The sequence below is a fragment of the Lutra lutra genome, chromosome 4 (assembly GCF_902655055.1).
Source record: "Lutra lutra chromosome 4, mLutLut1.2, whole genome shotgun sequence".
Lineage (NCBI taxonomy): Eukaryota > Metazoa > Chordata > Mammalia > Carnivora > Mustelidae > Lutra > Lutra lutra.
Genome location: NC_062281.1, coordinates 49,663,371 through 49,683,890, shown reverse-complemented (window position 1 = coordinate 49,683,890; position 20,520 = coordinate 49,663,371). Strand labels below are relative to the sequence as shown.

The following is a 20,520-nucleotide window of genomic DNA, read 5'->3' as shown; positions in this document are numbered from 1 at the left end:
CTTGGAATATTAAAATGTTATTTTTTTAAGTTCAAATCAAGGTTTCATCTGGAGTTAGGACTGGAACTAACATTTAGAATTGTTTGTATAAACTTTTACTTTTACATTTGTAGAGGAAGTTATAATTTTTTTTAAAAGCATATAAATGAATATATATATATATATGTGTGTATATATATATATATATATACATATATATATATATGCGCCAGCCAGAATGAAAGAATTAGCATATACTGGCTGAAAAGAACCAGAATTTCCGTAACACACTAAACACATACATCATTCTTCTAGACCAAATAGCAACCATACACACACACACACACGAATTCAAGTTCATTCAGAAGTTTGATATACAGGGGTGCTTGGGTGGCTCAGTGGGTTAAGCCTCTGCCTTCAGCTCAGGTCATGATCTCAGGGTCCTGGGGATCAAGACCCACATTGGGCTCTCTGCTCAGCAGGGAGCCTGCTCCCCCCGACCACCTGCCTCTCTGCTTACTTGTGATCTCTGTCTGTCAAATCAATCAATCAATCAAAAGTTTGATATACAATCCTACAACTACTATCTCTCCTTTAATAACTTCAGGATGGTAGCTCTAAACAACTTTAAAGCTTGTTCTCTTTCTAAATTTCCCAAAGTTTTTCTGCACTCTTTCTCAAACAGATTCCTCTTCAGGGGTCAGCTTTATCTTATTAAGGTTTGCAATACCATTCCCTCCCAGGATACAAGGAACACTGACAAACACTTCATTTATTTCATAGAGGCCTTTCGTTATAGTGGAAACTGGATGCACTCTCCTAAGATTCTTCAAAATGTTTCCCATTAAGTCAGCTACAGTGAGGCAAACAGCCCAATTAATATAACCTTTTATTTTAACCATCTCACAACCACAGGTTATCACTTCTCTGTGGACATTTTCCCAGTCATCAGGATCTTTATCTGTTCCTATATTTGAATTCAGTTCCTTCAAGGGGATACCAGCAATGTTAACTCCACTCCACACATGTACACCCAAGTCTCCATGTTCTCCAAGGATCCATGCTTTCTGAGTGGAAACTAAGTCTTTGCCCAATAAAGAAATGGAAACGGACAGTGTCCAGATTACGGCCACTTCCAATAATACGGTTTTGGGGAACTGCACTCAATTTCCAAGATACGTTAAGATATCCACTGGATTGGAAACAACTATCATTTTGCACTGGGGACTATACCAGGTAATGTTGGAAATCATTAATTTAAAGATGGACACATTTCTCTTAACTACATCAAGGCATGTTTCTCCTTTTCCTGGGCGTGCACCTGCTGTCATAATCACTAGGTTGGAGTTTGCAGTGACATGGTAATCTTTGCTGGAAACAATATATGGCATTTTCATGAAAGAGCTACCATGTTGAAGATCCACTGTCTCACCCTTCGTTTTGCCTTTATCAGCATCCACAAAGGCAAGTCATCACTCAAGCCTTTTAATAAGATGCTGATAGCACATGCTATGCCAACTGATCCAGTTCCTATAGTAGAGATCTTACTGTGATAAATGGTCTCCTCTGAAGTTAAATTCTTAGTAAATTCACACCTGACAGTTCCCATTTTGGAGACAGGGATGAAGGACCTACTGTCCCTTAGGGGGGGTGCATGCCACCTGGCAGGGACGCAAAACCATCCCTAGGCAAAAGACATTTGCTCCTACAGGGCCTAGTCTGCAGCTTGCCTGCAGGACTCCCCCAGCCCAGCTCATAGCAGCTGGCTCAAGAGGTGAAGGAAGGGAATGGAGGAAAGCCACATCAAAGTTCTCTGAAGTGCAAAGTAAGGAAACAGCTGAAAGTTTAACGCACTACCTCCCCACCCCAGCTAGGACTGCTGTACCCAGCGCGGAATGCCACTGTGGGATCACACCCAGTTCTCAAGCCCACTCCCAGTTCGTGCAGTCCCCCACAAGGGTCCAACACCTTAAAATGTTTTTTAATTTACTGAAACTGCAGTGATTTTAAATAAAAGCACTTTTGAAAAAATGGACTATCACCATTAAAAGCTAAAGTTAACTTCAGCTTTGCTTTTCAAAGTGCCATATTTTACATCTTTGTACTCATTTCTGTACAGAAAGGGTGCTAAAGCACATTGAAATTAAGTGTGACAGGCCAAAAAAAAAAAAAAGATTAGAGTACTAATCTCTGCTCTGACACTTTGACTTTGAAGAAGTTAAACTGTGAACTTCTCTTTCAAAAGTTAATACTATAGGGGCACCTGGGTGGCTCAATGGGTTAAGCCTCTGCCTTCAGTTCAGGTCATGGTCTCAGGGTCTTCGAATCGAGCTCCACATCAGGCTCTCTGATCAGCGGGGAGCCTCCTTCCCCCATCTCTCTCTGCCTGCCTCTCTGCCTACTTGTGATCTCTCTGTCAAATAAATAAATAAAATCTTAAAAAAAATTTATTGGAAAAAAAAGTTAATACTATAATGCGTGGAACCTGGCTAGCTCAGTCAGTAGAGGTCCTGACTCTTGATCTCCAGGTCCTGAGTTCCAGCCCATGTTGGCTACAGAGTTTATAAAAAAATAAAAAATAAAAAATAAATAAATAAATAAATAACAGACAGAAAAACAAAAATAAAACAAATCAAAAACACCTAAGATGGAACACACACAAACACACAGAGAAAAATATTATAACAGCAACCACTGGGCACATCTCTCAGGGATACATTTTAAAAAATTATTATCGCGTCATAATACAGTTTGTCCTTACTACTTTACAAGGTTGCTGTGAGAACTGAAGTTAGGTGAAAACTCTAGGGAACCAAGTCCTCTACTTTATCCATCATAAAAATTATATGTTAAAAAAAAGGAAAGATAAAACAAAAACAATTGTCAATTATCTGCTCTTTTTTTTTTTTTAAGATTTTATTTTATTTTTTTATTCATCAGAAACAGAGAAAGAGGCAGAGGGAGAAGTAGGCTCTCTGCAGAGCAGGGAGCCTGATATGGAACTTGATCTGGGATCATGACCTAAACTAAAGGCAGTCACTTAACCAAATGAGCCATCCAGGCACCCCTTATCTGCTCTTTTAAAGACAAGAATAATCATGGGAAATTGAAATCAATGACTAGCAGTTTTTACCTAATATTCTCATATTCATCTATTACAACTTTAATAAGAACATCTATTCAAAACAAAATCTCTGCTTCTTCCCCCAATCACTTCTTAATGATTAAAAGGTGGGGACTATAAAAAACAAAAAAGCTTGATACATAAATTAAAAATTTTTCTCTAATATACTAAAATTTTGCCTCTGTCAACACACACAACTGGTTTAATTAATGTCTTTTAAATATGGCAAGTCTTGTTATGTACTTACCTAAAGTATATCAAATAAGAAATCTGATAGAGTTTTTCTATTTTTCAATCAGTTACTTGATATTTAATACTAAACTGCATTTTGTTTGTAAAAAAAAAAAATAGTAATACTAGAAAATACTTTTACCTCAAAGTAATTGGGCCTTTCTTAAGTATATCAAGAAGAGTGTAATACCTTGGAATTAAGGAAACAAAAGAATTATTGTGTCATAAGGGCCAGATATAGATATAATCTCCATGTTATATCCCTCTCTCCCAATCCCTCAACCCCTTATAAATGTAAAAAACATTCTTAGTCCAAAGGTCCCATAAAACTACAAAGTATTAAAAGAGTATTTCCAGGGCACCTGGGTGGCTCAGTCGTTAAGCGTCTGCCTTCGGCTCAGGTCATGACCCCAGGATCCTGGGATCAAGCCCTGCATCAGGCTCCCTCTCCCACTCCCGCTGCTTCTGTTCCCTCTCTTGCTGTGTCTCTCTCTGTCAAATAAATAAAATCTTTATAAATAAATAAATAAAAGAGTATTTCCCACTGAAGGAGCTGTAGTTGCTGTAAGAAATTACAAATACACACACATATATATATTCACACAGATATAAACATACAGATATAATATATATAATACATATATATAAAATCAGACTCGATGAATAGAGAGAAAAGCAGAAATATTAGAACAAAGTTTCATTATTCAAAAATAACTCAAAGTTACTAACAAAATATAACAAACATAATTAACTCTAAGTAGTACATATATTTAGCTTAGGCTTACCTTTGGCTGTGGCATGAACCATAACAGCCTGGGAAAATACTTGGTATGCTTCAAAACCCAAATAAGGTAAAGCTGAGAATAAAAGGCTTCTTTTGAAAGCTCCTAGATTTCCCATCACCTGTGGAAACAATTATGGTCAGAATTAAATCAAAAGCAAAATGTTGAAGGAACAGCTACCTTAAGCAAAAATTACATCAATTAAAAAAAAATTACAACTTTCTTCTACCCCTAAAGCAATCAATCCTAAATAGAATATTGGAAGCTCAAAATGTACTTCATCAAATTCTTCACTAAAACTATTTCACAAATCTTGCCATTTGCAACGATGTGGATGGAACTAGAGAGTATTATGCTGAGTGAAATAAGTCAATCAGAGAAAAACAATTATCATATGATCTCTCTGATAAGAGGAATTTGAGAGGCAGGGTGGGAGGTTGTGGGGGGTAGGGAAGGAAAAAATGAAACAAGATGGGATCAGGAGGGAGACATCCATAAGAGATTCTTAATCTCACAAAACAAACTGAGGGTTGCTGGGCGGGGGGGGGGGGGGGGGGGGGGGGGGGGCGTTGTAAGGAGAGGGTAGTTGAGTTATGGACATTGGGGAGGGTATGTGCTATGGTGAGTGCTGTGAAATGTGTAAGCCTGATGATTCACAAACCTGTACCCCTGGGGCAAATAATACATTATATATTAATAAAAATAATATAAAAAACAAAAAAACTATTTCACATAGTTACATTAGAGGGAGAGCATACTCTTAAGAAAAGATTCTTAACAATGGCTAAGGCTAACAATAGTAATTTATCTAAAAATAACAGTCATGCTAAGTGCTGGACTACAAGATCTGCGTTTTATTTGAGGAGACATGGATATTATAACTATGATATAAAATATGAGATACTAATATACATTAAGTACCAATCCTAAGACTAGACAAGATGAAAAATATCAAATATGGTGATTACTACATATAAAAATGTACATGGATTTAAAGATATCTTCAAAACCCACAGTTTTGAAATAAACCATGAATAAAATAAAGAGCATATCCAAACAGACTCGTAAATTAATTTTCAGTATTATGGCCAGAATTCTCAAGACCAATGGCAAAGGAGTATACAGATAGCACTCTACCAATTCTTTCCTACAACAGTTTGTTCTCTTTCACAAGATAGTAACCTTTCTCCCTTTCTGTTGATTCATTCCCACTGATATAAAAACAAGCTATACTATCTTTATAAGTCATTATTTCTCCTTTAAAAACAAAGAGCTTCCTCTTGAATTCACTCCTCCCTGTAGTCTCATTTCTAACTTCTCTTTTCAGCAAAACTTTTAAAAAGTTATCAGTACTCTGTCTCCACTTTCTCTCTCGGACTCACACAAATCACTTTTATCCCCACAACACCCACTCATGGTATTCCAGTTAAGGTAATCAAGGACTCCTATAGTCAATTCTGAATTCTCAGCTTCCTTGACCTATCAACAGTATTTGACAGCTAATCACGTCCTTTTTTTTTTTAAGTTATGAATGGAAGTTTAATTTTTTTTTTCAAAAGAGAACAGTGTCTTCTTTTTTTTTTTAAGATTTTATTTATTTATTTGACAGAGAGAGATCACAAGTAGACAGAGAGGCAGGCAGAGAGAGAGAAAGAGGGAAGCAGGCTCCCTGCTGAGCAGAGAACCCGATGCGGGACTCGATCCCAGGACCCTGAGATCATGACCTGAGCCGAAGGCAGTGGCTTAACCCACTGAGCCACCCAGGCGCCCGGAAGTTTAATTTTTTTTTAAGATTTTATTTACTTATGTGAGAGGCAGTAAGAGAGCATGAACAGGGGAAGGGGCAGAGGGAGAAGCTGGAAATATGATGCACAGCTTGATGCAGGGACTCCAGGATCATGACCTGAAGGCAGATGCTTAACTGACTGAGCCACCAAATTGCCCCTGGATGTTTAATTTTTTTAAAACATCTTTATGGAGGGGCACCTGGGTGGCTGTCGGTTAAGCCTCTGCCTTTGACTCAGGTCATGATCCCAGGGTGCTGGGATCCAGCATTGCATTGGACTCTCTGCTCAGCAAGGGTGTCTGCTTCCCCCATGCCCTCTGCCCCTCCCCCCACCTGTGCACCCCTCTTTTTCAAATAAAATAAAATCTTTAAAAAAAATAAAAGTTTTATTGACATATAAGGACATACTATAAATTGTATATACATAACATGTACAATTCATTAAGGCATGCATATAAACCCATGAAACCATCACTATCACCACAATCAAGATAAAAGATATCTGTAAACACCTCCCCCCTCATCCTCAAGCTTCTCTGTAATACATCCAGCCCCTTTCCTCAGCACTTGCTGGTTGTCTCACTCTTGAAACACTTTTCACTTGGCTTTTGGAACACTACTATCATTCATTTTCTCTGGTTTCAACAGCTGCTGCTTTTCTTTGGTTGGTTCCTCCCTAGCCAGGTGTGTTTTGGGCTTTGTCCCCAGACCTTCTTTTTTCTACTTCTATCATTTTGGTGATTTTGTCTTTAAATAGCATCAGTGTGCCAAAAACTGACAAATGTAATATGAAGCCTGGGTGACTCCTCTAAACTTCAGAATTATATATCCAGCAGCTTAATCAACATCTATCTCCACATGAAGCACAAGTATCTCACATTTATTAGCCAAAACAGGTACTATTTCCCTCAACTTTACCCACCTCACAACTCTCCCTTTCATGTTAAAAAGCAACTCTTTCCTCTATTAGGTTAAAAAAACAAAGAAGCAAACCAAAAACCTTGTAGCCATTCTTGACTCTCTCACAGGACTTATATCTGACCCATATTTTAACTTTTCATAAGGATCGAGGATAGGAATGAGGAATCCAACATATTCCAATTTGCTGAGTGCTTTACTTTCTTGCGCATGAATATTCAAGATATTACACACAACTGGATTCAAAACAAATCAACAGCAAAACAGGAAAACTGAATTTGACATAATCACAATTTTAACATTTAATTTTTTGAGTTTATTCATATTTACCAAAGAGAAGCGAGATGGGTTTAGGAGCAGAGGGTTTGGAGATGTGGATCTATGGTGCTGGTACTTAAAAGAAAAAGACTAAAGATATCATCAGTAAGTTTCCTGATTCCCTACTTTTTTAAAAGATTTTATTTATTTGACAGAGGGAGAGAGATCACAAGTAGGCAGAGCAATAGACAGAGATAGGAGGGGCAGCAGGCTCCCTGCTGAGCAGAAAGCCCGATGAGGGCTCCATCCCAGGACCATGACGAGATCATGACCTGGGCTGAAGGCAGAGGCTTAACCCACTGAGCCACCCAGATGCCCCTGGTTCCCTATTTTTATGGCAGGTATATCACATGTATGAAAAGTTTGCATAGACTATTATAGCTTGAGAAAACTACACATTCATGGTGTTCAACTCCCTTGCTGGTATTATGCTCAACAATATTGTGGCTTTCTGAGAGTGGAGAAAATTCACTGTTGGGCAGCTGACATTTGTATTTCTTACTGTAAATTAATAAAGTGACAGTTTTCCAGTGGGGCTCTGACTAATTTAGTTATGTAAAGCAGCTTTCTGCTCATCTGTGAGAAAACAGATAAAAATCATGTTTCGGAACTAAAAAACCAATTAAAATAATCAGGACTCAGTGACCCCTGAAGATACTAACAACTTGTGAAACTGTCTGAGACAGCTTGAATGTGCCATTTTACTTTGCACCTTCAATACCTGACAATGCCTTTCACATAAAAATTCTCAAAAAGTATTTGTTGAACCAAAGAGGCTATCTCTTAGATAAGACTTTTCTTCAACACTAATTATACTAAGTTCAAGTTAGAAGGAATTCCAAAATACAAACTCATCACTAGACGGAAAGGAATGTGTCCCTACCATCTCCCAGTTTTCCTCCTAATTTTCTGTCAGCTCCTCCTTCTCTTAAATATTGGAATTCCCCCATGGTAGGTACTTGGCCTTCTTCTAGTCTTACTATAAAGTACTTTTAACATCTACCATGTTCTCATTTACAATCATATGTTAATGACCCCTGAATCTGGATCTCCAGCTCAGACCTCAGAAGGTAAACACCAGACCTATCCAACTACTATCTATGCTATATGTCAACTTAGCTATCTTATCGGTCACTATAACTAGACCAAAACATAGCCCAAAACATCTCATCTCCCTCTTTGCCACCCCACCCCAACTGCTTCTATAGCCCTATTCCAGTAAAGAGCATCACCATCCATCCTACTGCTCTAGCCAGAAACTTGAGATCTTCCTTGACTCTTTCCTTTGAACTCCCACATCAAAGCTATTTTTTAGGTTCACTAAGCTTACATCCTTAACGTACTTTGAATGCATCCACTTATTTCCATTTCCATGATAACCATTAAAGTTCAAATCACCAGATTTCTCACTGTACTATACTAATCATCGCTTATCTGGTCTATAGCATCCACTCTAACCCATCCATTCTTGACCCTAGACAAAGTTATTTTTTTAACATCATTTTGATCAATTGATTTCCCTGTTTAAAACTTTTTTGTGGTTTCCTATAATCTTTAGAATAAAAATCAGAAATACTTAACATTGTTTATAAGGTTTTCTGAATCTGGTTCAAGTAAGCAGACTTTAAAATGGCCCGTAATGGGTTTGGTTCAAGACCGCAATGTAGGAGTATCCTGAACATCCATCCTCTCACGGAGACACCAAATTGCAGCTACATGCCAAACAATTTCCTCTGAAAGAAACCCCAAAAAAGACAAGCCATACCACGCATCTTTTTGGAACACACACACACACACACACACACACACACACAATATCTGGAAAAGAGCACGAATACATGAAGTAGCACGAATAATGTGCTATAACAATAAAAGAGTCAACCAGGGAATCAAAGAAAAAATTAAAAAATACATGGGGACAAATGAAAATGAAAACACAACAGTTCAAAATCTTTGGGATTCAGCAAAAGCAATTCTAAGAGGGAAGTTTATAGCAATACAGACCTACCTCAAAAAACAAGAAAAATCTCAAGTAAAAAACCTAATCTTACATCTTAAGGAGCTAGAAAAACAAGAAACAACAAAACCCAAATCCAGCAGAAGGAAGGAAACAGTAAACATTAAAGCAGAAATAAATTATGTAGAAAGTAAAAAAACAATTGAATAGATCAATGAAACCAGGAGCTGGTTCTCTGAAAGATCAACAAAACTGAGAAACTCGTAGATTCGTTGAGAGAGAGCAGGGAGTCAAAATCAGAAACTAAAGAAGAGAAATAACTGACATCTCAGAAATACAAAGGGTTATAAAAGAATATTATGAAAAATCATGCCAACAAACTGGACAACCCAGAAGAAATGTATATAATCTCCCCAAAATGGGATGAAACAGAAAGTCTGAAGACGGATTACCAGCAATGAAACTGAATCACTAATCAAAAAACTCCCAAAATACAGAAGTCCAAGACCAGATGCTTCATTGGTGAATTCTAATCAACATTTAGAAGAGTTAATACTTATTCTTCTCAAATTTTTCCAAAAAACAGAAGAGAAAGGAAAGCTTCCAATTCATTCCATGAAGCCAGCATTATTCCCCTGATACCAAACCAGATAAAGACACTACCAAAGAGTACTCCAGGGTAATACCTTTTTTTTGGGCGGGGGGCGGGGGGGGGGTAATACCTTTTTAACACAGATGCAAAAATCCTCAACAAAATATTAGCAATCCAGGGGCGCCTGGGTGGCTCAGTGGGTTAAGCCGCTGCCTTCGGCTCAGGTCATGATCCCAGGTCCTGGGTTCGAGCCCCACATCGGACTTTCTGCTCAGCAGGGAGCCTGCTTCCTCCTCTCTCTCTGCCTGCCTCTCTGCTTACTTGTGATTTCTCTCTGTCAAATAAATAAATAAAATCTTAAAAAAAAAAAATATTAGCAATCCAGCGGCGCATGGGTGGCTCAGTCGTTGGGTGTCTGCCTTCGTCTCAGGTCATGATCACAGGGTCCTGGGATTGAGCCCCACACTGGGCTCCCTACTGCAGGAAGCCTGCTTCTCCCTCTCCCTCTCCCATTCCCCCTGCTTGTGTTCCCTCTCTCACTTTATCTCTCTCAGTCAAATAAATAAATAAATTCTTTAAAAAAAATTTTTTTTAATTAGCAATCTAGGGGCGCCTGGGTGGCTCAGTGGGTTAAAGCCTCTGCCTTCGGCTCAGGTCATGATCTCAGGGTCCTGGGATCAAGCCCCACATCGGGCTCTCTGCTCTGCAAGGAGCCTGCTTCCCTCTCTCTCTGCCTGCCTCTCTGCCTACTTGTGATCTCTCTCTGTCAAATAAATAAATAAAATCTTTAAAATAAATAAATAAATAAAAATAAATTAGCAATCTAAATCCAAAATACATTAAAAATAATCATTCACCACGATCAAGTGAAATTCATGTAGGGATGCAAGGGTGATTCAATATTCACAAATCAACCAACATGATACATCACATCAATAAGAGGAAGGATAAAAACTATGATCATTTCAACAGGATGCAGAAAAAAAGCATCTGACAAAGTATAACATTCATTCATGATAAAAGCCCTCAACAAAGTAGGTATAGAGGGAACATACCTCAACATAATAAAGGCCATATATTGCACAGCTAATATCATTACTCAATGGAGCAAAATTCAGAGCTTGTCCGCTAAGGTCAGAAACAAGAACAGGATGTCCACTCTTACCACATTTATTCAGTATAGTACTGGAAGTCCTAGCCACACCGATCAGAAAAAAGAAAGGAATAAAAGACATCCAAATCGGTAAGGAAGAAGTAAAAACTTACTCATTGCAGGTAACAGACTACTATATGTAGTAAATAAAAGCTAAAGCTAAACCTAAAGCTCCAACAAAAAAGCTACCAGAAGTGATATGTGAATTCAGTAAAGTCACAAGATACAAAATCAATGTATAGAAATCTGTTGCTCTTTTACACACTAAAAATGAAGCAGCAGAAAGAGAAAGGAAGAACACTCCCATTTACCAATTGCACCAAAAATAAATACCTAGAAATAAACTTAACCAATAAGGTAAAAGACCTGTACTCTGAAAACCATAAAACACTGATGAAAGAAACTGAAGAAAACACAAACAAATGGAAAGACATTCCATGCTCATGGACTGAAAGATACATTGTTAAAATGCCCATACTACGGCAAGCAAGCTATGGATTTAATGCAATCCCTAACAAAAATATCAATAGTATTCTTCCCAGAACTAGAAAAAGCCATCCTAAATTTTTTTAAGACTTTATTTATCAGAGAGAGAGAGAGAGAGCACAAGCAGGGAAAGTAGAAGAGGGAGAAGCAGACTCCCCACTGAGCAGGAAGCCGGGTGTGGGACTTGCTCCCAGGGCCTTCAGATCATAACCTGAGCCGAAGGCAGTCACTTAACCTACTGAGATACCCAGGCGCCCCCAAAACAATCCTAAAATTTGGATGGAACCACAAAAGACCCCAGACAGCCAAAGCAATCTTGAAAACAAAACAAAACTGGAGGTATCACAATTCAAAATTTCAGAATATGTGACAAAGCTATCGTAAATAAAAGACTATGGTACTGGCAGAAAAAGAGACACATATGTCAATGGAACAGAATAGAGAACCCAAAAATAAACCACAATTACATGGTTAATTAATCTATGACAAAGGAGGCAAGAATAAGCAATGGGAAAAAGACAGTCGTCTTCAACAAATGATATTGGGAAAACTGGACAGCTACATGCAAAAGAACGAAACCGGACCATTTTCTTACACCATACCAGCGCGGGGGGTGGGGAGAACCTCAAAATGGACTGAGGACCTAATGTGAGACCTGAAACCATAAAAAATCTTAGAAGACAGCACAGGCAGTGATTTCTCTGACACTGGTTTTAACAATGTTTTTCTTGATATGTCTCCTGAGGCAAGGTAAACAAAAGCAAAAATAAACTGTTGGCACTACATCAAAATAAAAACTTTTGCATAGCAAAGGAAACCACTGACAAAACTAAAAAAAAACCCTATTGAATGGGAGAAGATATTTTTCAATGACACATCTGATAAAGGGTTAGTATCCAAAATATATGAAGAAGTTATATAACTCAACACCCAAAAAACAAATAATTCAATTTAAAAACGGACAGAAGACATGAACAGACATTTCTCCAAAGAAAACATACAGATGGCCAACATGATACATGAAAAGATGCTCAACATCACTCACCATCAGGAAAATGCAAATCAAAAACACAATGAGATACCACTGCACATCTATCAGAATGGCTAAAATAAAAAACACAAGCAGCAACAGGTCTTGGCAAGGATGTGGAGAAAAAGGAACTCTCATGTACTCTTCGTGGGAATGTAAACTGGTACAACCACTGTGAGAAACAGTATGGGTTTCCTCAAAAAAAAAAAAAAAATTATTTTTTAGATTTTATTTATTCATTTGACAGAGAGCACAAGCAGGGGAAGTGGCAGGCAGAGGAAGAGGGAGAAGCAGGCTCCCTGGAGAGCAGGGAGCCAGATGCGGGGCTGTATCACAGGATCCTGAGATCATGACTTGAGCCGAAGGCAGATGCTTAACCAATTGAACCACCCAAGCGCCCCTCCTCAAAAATTTTTAAATGGAATTACCCTAGGATCCAGCTATCACACTACTGGGTATTTACCCAAAGAATATGAAAACACTAATTCAAAAGAATAAATGCACATGTATGTTTACTGCAGCATTATTTACAATAGCCAAAATAAGGAAGCAACCCAAGAGTCCATTCATAGACGAACAAATAACAAAGATGCAGTATATAGACAGAATAAGTCAAAGAAACACAAATACCATATGATTTCACTCATATGTGGAATTTAAGAAACAACACAAATGAACAACAACAAAAAAAAAAACAGATGGTTTTCCTCAACAGAGGAGAGGTGGCTGGAGGGATGGGTGAAATAGGTGAAGGGGATTAAGGGTACACTTAATCTCTCTAAGCACTTAGTAATACATGAAATTGCTGAATCACTGTATTGTACACCTGAAATGAATAGAACACTGTTATGTTAACTACACTAGAATTAAATTTTTTAAGAATCCATTGAGGGGTGCATGGGTGGCTCAGTCGTTAAGTGTCTGCCTTCAGCTCAGGTCATGATCCCTGGGTTCTGGGATGGAGCCCCACATTGGGCTCCCTGCCACGTGGGAAGCCTGCTTCTCCCTCTCCCACTCCCCCTGCTTGTGTTCCCTCTCACTGTGTCTCTCTGTCAAATACATAGATAAAATCTTAAAAAAAAAAAAAATCCATTAAAAATACCATACATCACAATCAAGTGGGATTTATTCAAAGGTTCTACAAGGATGATTCAAAAATCTGCAAGCCAATCAAGGTGACACAACAAAATGAAGGCCCCAAATCACATGACCATCTCAATAGATACAGAAAAAAACACCTGACAAAAATTCAATATCCATTCATGATAAAATTCTCAATAAAGTGGATACAGAGGGAACATATCTCAACATAATATGGGATGAGCCCTGCATCCTGCATATGGCTCCTGGCTCAGCGGGGAGCCTGCTTCTCTCTCTCCCTCTGCCTGCCACTACTTCCTGCTCTCTTTGTCTAAAGAATAAATAAAATCTTTTTTTTAAAATATGTGGGTATCTCATTTAAGATTTTATTTATTTATTTAAGAGAGAGAGAGAGTGAGAGAGAGAACACAAGCAGGGGGAGTGTGGGAAGCAGGCTTCCTCCTGAGTGGGGAGGCCAATGTGGGGCTGGATCCCAGGATCCTGGGATCATGACCTGAGCTGAAGGCAGATGCTTAATGACTGAGCCAGCCACCCAGACACCCCAGGAATAAATAAAATCTTTAAATAAATAAATAAATAAGGCAATACATGACAAGTCCACAGGCAGTATCATATTCAGTGGTGAAAAGCAAAAAGTTTTTCTTCTAAGGGGTGCCTGGGTGACTCAGTGGGTTAAAGCCTCTGCCTTCCACTCAGGTCATGATTCCAGGGCCTTACAATCGAGCCAGGCTCTCTGCCTGCCTCTCTGCCTACTAGTGATCTCTGTCTGTCAAATAAATAAAATCCTTAAAAAAAAAGTTTTTCCTCTAAAATGACAACCAGAAGAATGCCCATTCTCGATTTTATTCAACATGGTATTAGAAATCCTAGCTAGAGCAATTAGGGATTTTAAAAAAAGGAAGGAAAAGAAAAAAGATATCCAAATCAGAAAGGAATTAGTAAATTTGCAGTAGCATGGCATTACATATTTTATTTTCATTATTTTATTTCATTCTTTTTTTTAATTTTATTTTATTTATTATATATATATATTATATATATATTATTATAAAATAATTATAAAATAATGAAATCTTGCAATCTGTGACAACATGAAGGAACCCTGAGGGCATTATGCTAAGTGAAATATGTCAGACAAGAAAGACAAATGCAGTATGAGCTCATTGTGAAATCTAAAACAAAATCCAAACTTAAAAACAGAGAACAGATTGATGGCTGCCAGAGGGGGGGGTATAGAAGGGGGCTGGTTAAATGGGTGAAGGTGACCAAGAAGTTTAAACTTCCAGTTACAAAATAAAGCCTAGGATGTAATGTATAGGATGGTAAATACAGTTTATAATACTATATGTATTTTTGGAATTTGCTAAGAGAGTAAATCTTAAAAGTTTTCTTCAGGAGAAAAAAATTTGCAGAGACAGATGTTTACTTACTGTGTAAATATGGCAATATGTACAAATGTTGTATCATTGTGTCATACACCTGAAACTAATGTTACATGTCAATTATATCTCAATTTAAAAATATACAGAAATATTAATTAAAATGGCCCCAAATGATTCCTACCTTTTGTCAGGTCCCAGGGTAGGCTACCCCAAAATGTACCACAATGGTATACTGATTATTCTTAATTGAAGCTAGTTGGGAAACTGCTAGTCCAAGGACACTGAGACCGTCTTCTGATCCCCTGAAAACAGGAAATAAATCTCCCATATGAAAAACCCTTCTTGTACTAAGAAGTAAAAAGACCCCCTCATCATCAGAGATAGGTACGTTAAAACCTAGAAAGCAGTAGAAACAAGCCTTGTTACAAATCTACTACCTCAACCTAAATTCTGCTTAAAATTCCTTACTAATTAAAGCTCCCAAACATCTGTTTTCTTTATCCTGCCAATTACTCACAAATTTATTAAGTCTAAGATGTATAAAAACTGCCTGCCTTGGTCATTTCTTTGGGTCTCAATTTCACTACTGGACCTCCATGTACACATAATAAAACTTGGTTTTTGTTCCTTTTGTCTCATGTCAATTTAATTCCGAAACCAGCTGGAAGAATCCTGGAAAGAAAGATTTCTCCCTTCTGTACTTCTAATATTCACTCCTTTAATTCCCTTCCCTTAAATGTAGGCTGGACTTACTGGCTCTCTTTAAAGAAACAGAATATGCAAAAGTGAGGGGATATTACTTCCAGATTAGGTTATAAAAAAACTGTAACTTCCATCTTTGACACTCATTCTCTCCTGTGTTTTCTTTGATTGCTTGCCTGCGTGGGGGAAGCTGCTGTGTCTTAAGGCAGCCCTTTCGAGAAGTCTTCCAAGTGAGTACAAAGGCATGCCTACAACTACATGAGTGAGGTTATAGGCATAACTTTCCCTCTACCTCTAAATTGAGCCCTCAAATGAAACCTCAGCAGCTGAACACTGATTCAATCCTTAATTGAGAAACCTTCCGCCAGAGGCACCCAGCTAAGCCTCACCTGGATTTGATAACAAAAGAAACAGTGAGATTATGTTTGCTGTTTTAAACCATTAAGCTGTGCAATAATTTGCTATATAGTAATAGATAATTAATAAACTGGCACTTGCCTGATTTTTCAGCCTCGGTTTTTTTCTGTTTATTCTCCTATTTCAGGTTCCAGTCATAATTTCTGGTCCTCCAAAATACCACTTTTTCTTAGCTCAGGGCCCATATCATGCTACTCTCTCCACTGGAATATTCTTTTCTCCTCATCTTCCATTACTCATTAATCTCCAATCATTCTTTAGAGCTCATCTCTAATTGTTCACACTTTCCCCCTTCCTCCCTTCAAGATCAAGTTAAATATAACTTTGCTTCTCTTTTCCAAACACTTTGCACTAATTACATTTACTCAACTACCTTTCCTTCTAACCTGTAAGATCAATGAAGAAGTGTTCCTGTTTCTCATGTTCAATGTATCTCCAGAGCTTAGAACAGAGCCTTATTCATAGTAAGCACTCAGTCAAGTCTGCTGAAAAATAAACGTTCAGAGAAGTGTTTTGTAACACAGATTACATACAGAAAAGGACAGAAAAATTAAATCTCAGCCACTCAGCATTACCCCCCAATCTCAACAAACTCCTGGAACATATCTCCAACTCATTAACATTATGCTGAGAGAAAGATTTAGGAAAAAGAAAAACAAATGAAAAGGGCTCCAAAAACTCACGAAAACTCCAAAAACTCATCTCTAGCTGTCTTTCTCATTACTACGAAAAACTAGAAAGCTGTAATATGAGTTTCAACTCCCCCAAAATTCAATTTATTTAGGGAAGAATGTTTTTTTGTTTGTTTTTTAGATTTTATTTATTTTACAGACAGAGATCACAAGTAGGCAGAGAGGGAGGAGGAAGCAGGCTCCCTGCTGAGCAGAGAGCCCTACGCGGACTGGATCCCTGGGATCATGACCCAAGCAGAAGGCAGAGGCTATAACCCACTAAGCCACCCAGGTGCCCCAGGGAAGAATGTTTTTTACTGCCTTTGGCTTAGAGTGGAGTTTTACTACTTAAAAATTTTTCTAGTCTCTCTTGATTTTTTTCTATCCTTTTCTATCTTTTCTAGTTGTTTTTTTAGCACAGTGACTATATGCAATACATGTAGATATCTTACCAGCCATCAAATCCAAGATATTTCTAGCTGTGTGACTTGGATACATCATTTAACCTTACTTCAGTTTCCTCTTCTAAAAAGTGGTTAAAATAACACTTCTCACTGACAGGATGACAATAATCCGACATCCTTTCCTTAACATTATGCACATAAAACAAAGGATTCAAATGAAAAATTTTAAACCTAAATAGTACAAAATATCTGCTTCTAAGTCGCAGTAATTTTCAAAATCACACCACAAACTTTTCAAAGTCTGAGAGACTAAGAGCCTTAGGCGCTGTACAGTATCGCCAAAAGTAAACATTTTCACGGCGGTCAAGTTCCACCCCCGCCCCCCGCCAAGTTCTCTGTTTTCACTGAGGAAAGACCAGCAGGATTCCCGGACTGTCGGGGAAGAAGGGGCTGGAGGCTTCATTCCTCCTCCGACCCCAGTTTTCAGAGAAATAGCCTTGCGAAAGGGAGAGGAGCCGTCCGTCGCAGTCACGGGGGAGCTCCAGGAACACCTGCCCCTGAGCACCTTCCTCAGTTCACCACATTCCCCATGGTGATACGGCGCAGCCAGGCTGAACAAGAGGGTGCCGGAGCCCAGCCAGTAGTGAGGGGAGCGGGAGGTCGGCGGGGATACCTCAGAGCCGCGGAGTCGCCTAGTACAGCACAGCCCGCGGCTGCCAGCAACACCCCTCGAGAGCCAAGGTCCCGGAAAGATGCGACGTCCCCAAGGCAGAAAGCGCCAGAGGCGAGCGGCCAGCGCCATGACCTACAACTCGCGGACTGACCCTTCACCCCTTTGGGCCACTGTGGAGCGCAGCGGAGAGTAATTCTCCCCAATCCTCCCCGAGAAAACGCGACCTCCCTCTCCCAGGCCGCCTTTTCCGCTAAACGATTTCCGGTCCACGGGTTCACGGGGAGGGGAATACCGGATTGGGTGGGACTTTGCCGCCCTTTCGCGCCTGCGCCCAGAGGACTGTTCCCTTTTGCATGCTGTACGGTTTCTGCCCACACCCTGTGGGTCCTGTCATGGCTTTGGCATAGGATTTATCACCAGAAGAGAACTGAAAATTCTCTGATAGACCCGATAATTTAAGTATGTAAGAAAAAAAAACGATCTATTATTTATAATTCTCTGCTGCCTTTAAAGATAGAGTAATAGACGGTCCTTTTTGGAAATAAATACTTGGAAGAATTAAACTGTTCCACATAACGAAAGCAAAGAAGAGATTGACAGTTAGGAGGAGGAGTTCTTGAGGGGATAGAGAAGCCAGAGAAGATAAAGAATGTGAAGCCCAAACTGGTCTTAGTAGAAAACGATGTGGAGAACAGAGGGAAAAGAAACAAAAATTAAATGTTCATACAACTTACAGCCCATTGACAAGTACCTACCTCAAGGAGTTTAGCTACCTCAGGCAACCTTAGTTTGACATTAGCCTAACCTCTAAGACACTATAAAAATCCCTTTGGAAACTTCCTTTATCTATACCTTCCCCCTCCCCCAAAATATATGTATATACGTTAGCATTCATCCTCAAAACATACAGCACACTAATATACATCTGAAGGGTCTCATGACTAAGGTTTTATTGGACAGTATTAAATGACCTTTTCGTAACAGCTAGCCCTTTCAGGTCCTGGAAAATTTGCTTCCAAATTCCTTAGAGACTTACCCTATCCCTAAACACCCCCCAACTTGAAAGTATATAATCAGCCTCTCCTTACAACCCCAGAGAGCTTTGTCTGCCCATAGGTCCTGTCCCTGTGCTTTAGTAAAACCACCCTTTTTGCACTGAAGTCGTCTCAATAATTCTTTCTTGACTGCTTCCAAACCACAACATTTCACATCAGAAAAGACTAGGGAGAGGAGGTCTCTTGAGAGAAAGTTGATGACCTTGTGTTGGAGGCCACAATAAGGCTTGAGACGAGGACCAAACCAGGCCCTGACTTGTGTCTCCTTTAAAGTCCGGACGCCTTGATAAGGGGTTAAGGGCAGGAAAGTTGAGTAGCACTGAGAAAAGGTCTGTGCTATGTGTCTTGTGCTCACCTACGTGACTTCACTCCCTTCCCCAAACAGAAGGGAACAATGTGGTCAGGGTCATAAATTCTTAGTTGGCCCTTGTTCCTGTACTTCCCATAATCCACTCCCTGGTTGATTGTAACTTCTTGTATCAATAGTAGCTAATGGCATTAGCCATGACTACCTGGCATCACAAGATTTGTTTGTAGTTAATGTAAACTTGTTACAGGAACTTGTGGTTATCTGACTAGATACTGATGTATTACTCCTTCTATTGTGGTCTGCCTTATAAATGCTTGTAAGATGCGGAATAAAATCGGCACTGTTGGACATCCTTCTCAGTGCTCCTCCTGCCCCCATCTCTTTGTCTCTTAATTTCTTTTCACCATCCTCTTACCCTCACGTTCCTGGTCGATTTGTCTCGCCGGCCGCGACAACCTTGTTTGCCGTGGGATGTGTGGTACAAGCCCTCAGTTTCTCCTCAAAATATTTAGCAAGATTAATACCTCTCGGGATCCTGGGTGCCTCAGTGGGTTGGGTCTCTGCCTGCTTCTCCCTCTCTCTCCGCCTGCGTCTCTGCCTACTTGTGATCTCTCTCTCTCTGTCAAATAAATAAATAAATAAAAATCTTTTAAAAAAAAGATTAATACCTCTCACCAGGGTGGAATATTTTGGGAAGTATCAAAGAGGTTTTGAATCTTACTTCAAGACTGATGTGGGTGAAAACATGAGCTGCAAATGGAGTACATACTATCCGGATTACGTAAGTGTTTTTTTATGGGCAATAAGGGAAGATAATCATAGGTTTTTTAGAATTAGATTACATTTATGTATTACCTATATAGTATTACATAATACAATAACACATACTTATTTCATTTGTTCTTTCCAACTACCTTGTGAAATAATGGGTATGCCAAATTAATTAACAAAAGAACTATAGCTCAAATAGATTGACCAAGGATACATAGGTAATAGATATTGTTGGAAGACTAGAAGACTATAATCCATGTCTTTGAACTCCAAGTCCAATGCTTTTATATGATTGCTGCCTCCACGTCTTTCCATTAAATCCCTCACATTTCTTTATGATTGCATTAGTAATATCCTTATTTTCTTTGTTTTTAAAGTATATTTTAAAAAACATATAGAGTCTCTTCTTAACTTTTTTCTGAACCTTAGTCTTTTTTTTTCCAGAGGGAACCATTTTACATATTTCTACCGATAGTTACCTCAATATTCCTAAATAATATGTTCATATAACTGGATGCCATGAGAATCCTGAAACTGAGTTTCTGATATCTTAGCCAGAGTAAATTTTTTCAAAGATTTTATTTTTAAGTAATCTCTACACCTAACATGGGGCTCAAACTTACAACCCTGAGATCAAGAGTCACATGCTCTACCTACTGTGCCAGCCAGGCATCCCAA

At 38.8% G+C, this 20,520-nt stretch overlaps 1 protein-coding gene and 1 pseudogene across 3 annotated transcripts in view; both read right to left on the bottom strand.

The window, feature by feature from the left end:
* The window catches only part of RMDN1 (regulator of microtubule dynamics 1), a 51,647-nt gene extending 33,691 nt beyond the window's left edge, over positions 1-17,956 (bottom strand). For 2 of the 3 annotated variants that reach the window (XR_007126617.1, XM_047725806.1), the window contains exons 1-2: positions 17,599-17,956; positions 4,120-4,237 (exon numbers count right to left, since the gene is read on the bottom strand). Coding sequence is in view for 2 of the 3 variants with exons in the window: in XM_047725806.1 (XP_047581762.1) it covers positions 4,120-4,237; positions 17,599-17,835 (355 nt within the window). In the remaining variant the exon portion in view is untranslated. The remainder of the gene's footprint in view (positions 1-4,119; positions 4,238-17,598) is intronic. The other variant, XM_047725807.1, reaches the window with a different exon arrangement.
* Positions 494-2,281, bottom strand: LOC125097787 (L-lactate dehydrogenase A-like 6A; annotated as a pseudogene).
* Positions 17,957-20,520: the final 2,564 nt, after the last annotated feature.